The 7,559-nt window shown below is 31.1% G+C and overlaps 2 protein-coding genes across 2 annotated transcripts; one reads left to right on the plus strand and one right to left on the minus strand.

Annotated features, from left to right (window-relative positions):
• LOC107063289 (uncharacterized) lies at positions 1 to 2,368 on the plus strand. The gene is made up of 6 exons (XM_015314947.1): positions 1 to 342; positions 1,200 to 1,314; positions 1,654 to 1,735; positions 1,826 to 1,871; positions 1,972 to 2,026; positions 2,116 to 2,368. The coding sequence occupies exons 1-6, from the start codon at positions 1 to 3 to the stop codon at positions 2,292 to 2,294; spliced, it is 819 nt and encodes a 272-aa protein (XP_015170433.1). The 3' UTR covers positions 2,295 to 2,368.
• A 1,079-nt stretch (positions 2,369 to 3,447) lies between these two features.
• Positions 3,448 to 7,103, minus strand: LOC102588307 (1-aminocyclopropane-1-carboxylate synthase-like). The gene is made up of 4 exons (XM_006360677.2): positions 6,874 to 7,103; positions 6,188 to 6,319; positions 5,588 to 5,748; positions 3,448 to 4,517 (listed from the first exon to the last, which is right to left on the minus strand). The coding sequence occupies exons 1-4, from the start codon at positions 7,042 to 7,044 to the stop codon at positions 3,524 to 3,526; spliced, it is 1,458 nt and encodes a 485-aa protein (XP_006360739.1). The 5' UTR covers positions 7,045 to 7,103; the 3' UTR covers positions 3,448 to 3,523.
• Between the last annotated feature and the right edge of the window lie 456 nt (positions 7,104 to 7,559).

Genomic DNA, 7,559 nt, shown 5'->3' on the forward strand with positions numbered 1-7,559 from the left:
ATGACATTTTCAAGCCAAGTTGGCTGGCAAAGTTTATCGTCCACGCCAGATTTTAGGAATCGCGAAAGCATTCCTCTATTGAAAGCTCATAACGCGAAAAACACAAAGGTACATGAGCAAAAATTCAAGATAAGAAGTATCAGGAGCAGACAGAGGTCCTTGATCGCGTATTGTTCAATGGTCAATCCTGATGTTGTCACAAGCTCATTTTCACCATCCAACACAATTAGAAAGTTGTACTCAAGTATAAACAACAAGGACCTAAACCAACTGGCCCTGCTCATATCAGAAGATTGTTTCTTTGATGATTTTTCATTCCCTCAATCATTTCAAGGGAGAAAGGTTTGCACTTTTTTTTTGTTTTTGTTGAGAACATGAATTACACTTCTAATCCACGTGGCAAAGTTAGGAATTTTGCAAAAGGTTTCAATTTATAAATTTTGTATATTTGGGTTAGCCCTTGGGTGATGGGCTAAAAAAAGAAGCCGGAGAAACTACATAATTAGATATACTCTACTATCATATACCTATTATTATATATAGTTTAAAAATACTGTGTATCATACCACTAATTAAGAGTTTGATATTTTTGAGGAACATACACCTAGATATATGTATTTTTGCTACCAAATATACTAAAAATAGGGAGAGAGGCGAGCGAGATAGTTAGGTATTTCAGATACATGTGAATCACATTAGATACACACTTGATACATGTATCTTTATTTATCTAGGTGTCATTCACATGTATCTGGGATACTAGATACAAAGGAGTGTAGCGAGCGAAATGGGAGGGAGGCGAGCGAAACTTCTTATGTATCCAAGATAGATGCGAATCCACTTGGACACAATGTATCTAGAACAAATTACACCTAATTTTGACCCATGTATCCCAAAATACATGTATCTGGACGCACCAAAATCTGATAATTAAGATTCATAATATTGCAAACTAGAGCGTATTTAAGTAATTCGCTCCTAAACTTGTGAGACTTATGTAAGTTTTCCATTATTTATACATATTAAGTGGACTTTTAACATAATTATAGAGTTTTGGCTAAAGCTATTGAGTTCTGTTGGAACAGTAACTAGAACTATAGCTCCGACTTAACCCTGATGTCCAATTGACCACCCTTCGATCTATGTGCTCCACCACTGCTTAATTTGATTCTTCAACTCCCTTTTGCAAATTTATGCAGGAGGCTTTAAAATCTCTGGAGCAACTAACCACAAGCTTGGACCAAAACACAGAGTTCAGCATAGACAATATTCGTGAAGGTGTTGATCTTACAGCAATAGTATACTGGCATTTAGGTAATCACTACTTTTAAGTGAACTAGAATTGCATTTCTTAAAACTTTAAGGACTCATTTCTAAAAGGCATAATACATAATTGTGCCTTCCAACTTTGAATGTGCATAAGCAGACACGTAAATTTGTATAAAATTAAATAAGTAGACATATGTGTCCTACGTAGCTTTATACTAATTGGACGCCACGTAGGATGCATGTGTCTACTTGTTCAACTTTATACAAGTTTACAAAGTTGAAGGGCATAAATGTCAGTTGAGACCAAATTAAAGAGGCACGTTTATGTATTATGCCTGTTATTTAAAAATGTCCCAAATTGAAAGAGAATACTTGTTATTTCAGAGTGGAAGAAGAAAGAAGTACCCTTTAGTAGAGGCTGCAGCTACTATGAATTATCAAGAGATGGAGAAAAACTACTCATTAAGTAAAATATTGATCCTCATTATGCCTCTTATACTTTGTAATATAATAATTACACAAGCATAAATTACTAAGCAACATATATTGTATGCAGGAATGCTCAAGTTATTACAGAATCATCAATGAAACCAAAAATTTTGGTATGTCTACCACCACTTTTACTAATTATATCATTTTGCACACTAGGTTTTGAATAGATTATTTGTAACACGTGTCTTTTCCTGTCCTGACCAAAAACAGGCGTTGTACAATATGGTAACTTCAGTATTCGATGAATTCCCTGAAATCGTCTTGAGTATGTCAATTTCTTCTACTTTTGTTTTTCCATATTTTAAAATTAAATAAATTTAAAAATTTTGAATTATGTTTTTTGGTTCCTTGTAGGATTTGTAAAGAATCATCAAGTTGCATATCAAGTGTTACTAAATAGTTACAAGTTTGTTGTGCAACCATTAATAAGTCCAATTTTTGTATGGTACAAAAAGTTTTGGACATTAACAATCACCTTTCTTGGATTTACAACCAAGTTAGTGCAATTCATTATAAAGTATTCAAGACAGTAAGAAGAGTGTTACAATTGTATGATCATTTGCTTAGGGGGTAATTATACCAATTGTATATGTACAATTTTTTTAAATTTTTTTTTTTTTTGTGAGTAAAATAAAGTATGTGAAGTTTGTTTTTCTTTCTAAATTAAAGAAAGGGTATGTAAAATTAATCAATCTTGTTTCAGATGGATTTCATTGTTTTCGAATTTTCTAATTGAAGGATTATCAGATTTATACGCCGATGTATGATTAAATACAATTTATATGTTGATGATTGATTAAATACTAAATTTAAGGGAAAAAAGCCCTTTAAATATTGCTAAAAAGGTCACAAGATTTTTGCGCAAATAAAGCATGATCCTATTATGAGAAAAAAAAAAAATATATATATATATATGGGAAAATTATGCAGCAAATATTTAGCTTTTATTAGGTATTATAACTACCGTTTAGGAAAATTGTAATTCGCATGTACAGTTTCCCCCAATTATTGTTATTCGCCTAATTTGTTTAATTCGTCTGATTTGTATAAATCCAGAATTTTGTATATGCTTACCCTAGTTATTTATACGATCTATGAAAAAATCATAATAAATTACCCTGTTTGTATATTGGCAAGCGAAATATACAAACAGAGTTCTGAAAAATTACTAAATGTATAAATACAGAATTTGTATATACTTACTCTATTTGTATATTCATAAGCGAAATATACAAATGGGTAGAAATATACAAACCACAACCTCCATAGCACAAAACTATAGCTATGAAAAGCAATTATCAAAACTATAGCTATAAAGCCTTATTATATCTATTAAGTTTGTCATTTCTAAATATCTCTCTATATATATATCGTATATATCCTATGTATTTCATATGCACCAATAATATATACGTGGCATATACGTTACATATGTATGGTATATTCAAGTGACAAAATGGCAAAGCTAATATAAGAGGGTATAGGACGAGAAAAAGAGAAAGAACAACACATAAATGAAAAATATTGGTGGTAATAATTCTATACACCCTAATAGTTAAAATACTACTTTACCTCAATAAAGTAGTGAATCTATGGATGAAGGTTTCATTTATAAACATTATAAAGTAGAAAACTAAAAAAAAAAAAAAAAGTTCAGATAATGGTTTGATAAATTGTGAAGTCAACTACTCAATATATTCATTCCTTAAAGTAGACATTGATGTTAAATGAGCAATTCGTCCTGCTCTTATTACAGAATTAATCACAAGAGAGTCTCTAGTTCGTTACCTTCTGCTATCGACCTTCTCCCTCTGACGTTGTTATCAGATATCGACCTAAGAGATACTGAACCAAGTGCAATAGGAAGAGATTTCTCGATTCCCTCTTCAATAATATTATTAATCCCTTTGTATTGTACCATAAAAATCTCAATCCTCCTTAATGCAATCCTCATAGTGTCATCATCCATATTAGCAAAACAAACCCTAAACCAACCAGGCTCACAACAATGAAAAGAACAACCTGGTGAAACATTAAGTTTAACATCATTAATAATCATTCTCCATAATTCAATTTCACTTTCAAATGTATTTTCCTTAAGTAAACTTCTCAAATCCATCCAACAAAAAAGCCCAGCGTTACTCTCCAACGTGTTAATTCCAATATTTTCAAGTCCCTTAGTAAACACCCCATGCCTTTTCTCCAACCTTTCACGACTCTCGACAACGAATTTCTCGATAAACGTATCATCTAACAACATGTTAGATATTAAATACTGCGTTTGCGTCGATACGAGCCCAAAACTCGACATTTTTCTAGCACATTTTGTTACAACATCATTGTACGAGTAAATAATTCCGACTCTAAATCCGGGAAACCCTAAATCCTTCGATAGACTATACACGATATGTATTAAATCGAGGTTGCATTGAACATTTTCGCTTATTATAACTTCGGAAATACTGATGAATTTGGGCTCGTTGAAGACCGTGGCCGCGTAAATTTCGTCGCATACGAGGTGTATATTTTTATCGTTGATGAACCTTATTGTATCTTTTAATGTTTCCATGTCTAAAATTGTGCCTAATGGATTTGATGGATTGTTTAAAAGTAAGCCTTTTATTGTGATATTGGATTCTTGAGCTTTGTTGTATGCATCTTCTAAGGCTTTTTTTGTGACTTTGAAATTGTTGGAGCTTTCACAAATGATGGGAAAAAGTTGTACACCAGTTCTCCAACTCAAATCTCTATCAAATCTGCAAATTAAATATTTGGAAATACTTTAGTAAGAATTAGAAATATTTGTCGAGAATCTAGTAACAAAACAGTCACTTAGTCCAATAATTTGAAGAAAAACAACATAAATTTGGATAAGAGAATGTTGTGAATGGGGAATTTTAGTAAATAGCTCAATTTGTTAACTATCTGAACTTTCACTTTGTTGGTGATCGATAGTTCAATTCTCCTCGTAATCCCCCCTCCCCCATTTTCCCTTTCCATACCTCTAATTTTTTTCCAAAAAGAATGTTGTCAATATTTTATAAAATTAGAAAAAACAAAAAGTTACCAACCAAATTAGGATGTAGAAAATATTACATTTTACCATACGATAATTTCCAATATTAATTCGTAGTTTCATACTCCCTCGGTCCCTATTTACTTGTTCATTTTTTACTTGACACACCTATTTAGAAAATAATAATTGACATAGTGGGTTTACTATTTTATCCCTATAAATTGATAGAATTCCAAAATCAATTTACTCATTAAGGAGGTTCTACCCTTTTCAAAAACATTAACTCTCTAAATAAATTGAGGGCATAATAGGTAAAAAAATATTGTCTTTTCTTGATTTGTCAAAAATGACAAATAAAAATTCAAAATTGGACAAGTAAAAAGGAACAGAGAGAGTATAATTAAAGTATTCATGGCTTATTCACAATATATATGTTTTTTGTAATGACAAATAAAAGGGGACAAATAAAAATTCAAAATTGGACGAATAAAAAAGAACCGAGGGAGTATAATTAAAGTATTCATGGCTTATTCACAATATATATGTTTTTTGTGATCTTTACTTTATTGTATTTTACTTTTATTGTTGTAAAATTAGGGTTTGAGGCGAATAAATAAAATATAATAGATCTCTATATCATATTAATATATTCATAATTGTTTGACACACACCACCTCAACGATCACTTATAGTTTCTAAGGAGGTTCGATTTTATGTCCCCTATTTCTTTTTTTGAATCTTAATATATAAGGTACGGATCAATATCAAATCGCGATTTTAACTATAAGAAAAAGAAAAAAAAATAGTTACCCAGGATAATAGGGAGTAGGAACAAGAAAAGCCTCTCCAGGATCAGCCAAGCAAAAGGCAAGTAATTCATGAGCTCCAGTTGCCCCTCCACTCATTACTATACGTTCTTCATCAAATTTAATTTTGTCTCCTCTCACTTTTTCCATGAACCTTGCAACTGCCTGCACATATATATATATACTTCTTTCGTTAATGGTTATATTTTATGTGTCTTAGTTTCACAGAATACGAAAGTTTAAGAAAGTAAGGAAAAGACTTTTCGACTATAAAGGTACTCAAATGACATTTGAATGTTGTGGTGATCTGGTGCACAAAGTAATCTGTGTTAGTAGGGTTCGAGAGAGGGTTTCACCCAACTTACTCTAATGCAAATATTAGTGGTTAATTACTTTCAGTATAGCTTGAATTTTTTAACATATAGATCACACAGATACAACTTTAGTGTTGCTTGCCATGACGCACTCCTCTCTCTCTCTCTCTCTCTCTCTCTCTCTCTCTCTATATATATATATATATATATATAACAACCTAAAAAGGAAAATGAGACAAATTAAAATGAAGGGAGTAATAGTTTCGGTGTTTTTAGGTTTAAGTTCTTACCCTTCGAAATTCTGGCAAACCATGATAGTCTTGATAAATTGCAATTTCCTTGAATTCTTCACAGCCTCCAGCAGTGCAAATGGAGGATTTTTGATTGTTCACCACCCATTCTTGAATTAAATCAAAGCAAAGCTACAAGAACATAAAAAATAAAAAATAAAAACATTAATTGCAATATTTAACTAGCTAGCACAACGTTTTTTTTTTCTCAGATGTTATTCAAGTAATACTAATAATTATTCTGATAATTAAGTCACTTTTTTTATTGAAAAATGTTGAAATAAAAATGAAATTTAACTTTCTGAGATACCTATTAGTTTATCAGTGATAGAAATCAACCCTAACTTTGATACAAACCAAAAGTTTCTTTGGAGCTTGTGGTGGTTTTAATAAGTACTCCATTTGTCCCAATTTATACGACTCATTTTCATTTTTAGTACTTCATCCCAAAAAGAATGACAGCAATTTAATTGTAAAATACTCATTTTACCCTTAATGAAATGATTTGTAGTCACTCAAACATATATCACTTATTTCAGACTATAAGTTTCAAAACTCTTTCTTTCTTTCTTAAACTCCGTATCAAGTCAAACTAACTCATATAAAATAGAACGGATGGAGTATAGAACAAAGGGAGTGTAGATGGAGAAAATGAACACTAATTAAAAATATTTTCATGTTGTTACCTGATTTTCTGCAAGACCCATTTGAATAACCCCATTAGGATTTTGTGTTGGATGGAAAGGATCAATTTCATAAGCTTTCCATCCATCAAAATAAGCTGAGTTTTCTCCATGTCCATTATTGGTTGCTACCTTAGAAAGAAGCTCATTATTGATGTTTGAAATGAACCCCATTTACTAATTAAATCTCTTAAAGTTGATCTAATATGTATAATCCCTTAGTAAATAGTTTTTGAATTGTGGAATATTGAATATGTTATAAGTTTTAGTGATGTTCTATTTATAGTTGTTCAAAATCACTAAAATAAAGAAATTTCCATGAAGTAAAGTACCAAACTATTTTTTTGAGATATTGTGGGCGGCTAATTACTAATATTATGTGTTAATACCGCACTACTTATGGACTGGATTATGGCCCCATATCTTTCCCTAATCTTCATTAGTTTAATTTAATCCATACCAAATACAACTACAATTCACTAGTGTATCTATCATATTCCTTTCCGTATTTTTATTTGTCCAGTTTAAAAAATTAAGAGATAATTTATTATTTAATTTCTAATTTACTCTTATTAAATATTAACTATAGTTATTTGCCAAAACATTGATTTTTTTTCTTATTCAGGAATAGTATAATAAAACTGTCATTCTGTTTGTTGTTCATGGGGGGGGGGGGGGGGGGGGGGGGG

The sequence above is a fragment of the Solanum tuberosum genome, unplaced genomic scaffold, assembly GCF_000226075.1.
Source record: "Solanum tuberosum cultivar DM 1-3 516 R44 unplaced genomic scaffold, SolTub_3.0 scf00331, whole genome shotgun sequence".
Taxonomy (NCBI): domain Eukaryota; kingdom Viridiplantae; phylum Streptophyta; class Magnoliopsida; order Solanales; family Solanaceae; genus Solanum; species Solanum tuberosum.

What these genes read in the sequence shown, in the direction of transcription:
- LOC107063289 (XM_015314947.1), top strand. Translation starts at nt 1, where the DNA reads ATGACATTTTCAAGCCAAGTTGGCTGGCAAAGTTTATCGTCCACGCCA. An exon ending in GGAGAAAAACTACTCATTAA is followed by an intron (nt 1,736 to 1,825) that starts GTAAAATATTGA and finishes TATTGTATGCAG; the next exon opens with GAATGCTCAAGTTATTACAG. An exon ending in ATTCCCTGAAATCGTCTTGA is followed by an intron (nt 2,027 to 2,115) that starts GTATGTCAATTT and finishes GGTTCCTTGTAG; the next exon opens with GATTTGTAAAGAATCATCAA.
- LOC102588307 (XM_006360677.2), bottom strand. Translation starts at nt 7,044, where the DNA reads ATGGGGTTCATTTCAAACATCAATAATGAGCTTCTTTCTAAGGTAGCA. An exon ending in GTTTGCCAGAATTTCGAAGG is followed by an intron (nt 5,749 to 6,187) that starts GTAAGAACTTAA and finishes ATATATGTGCAG; the next exon opens with GCAGTTGCAAGGTTCATGGA. An exon ending in CCTACTCCCTATTATCCTGG is followed by an intron (nt 4,518 to 5,587) that starts GTAACTATTTTT and finishes TTTAATTTGCAG; the next exon opens with ATTTGATAGAGATTTGAGTT.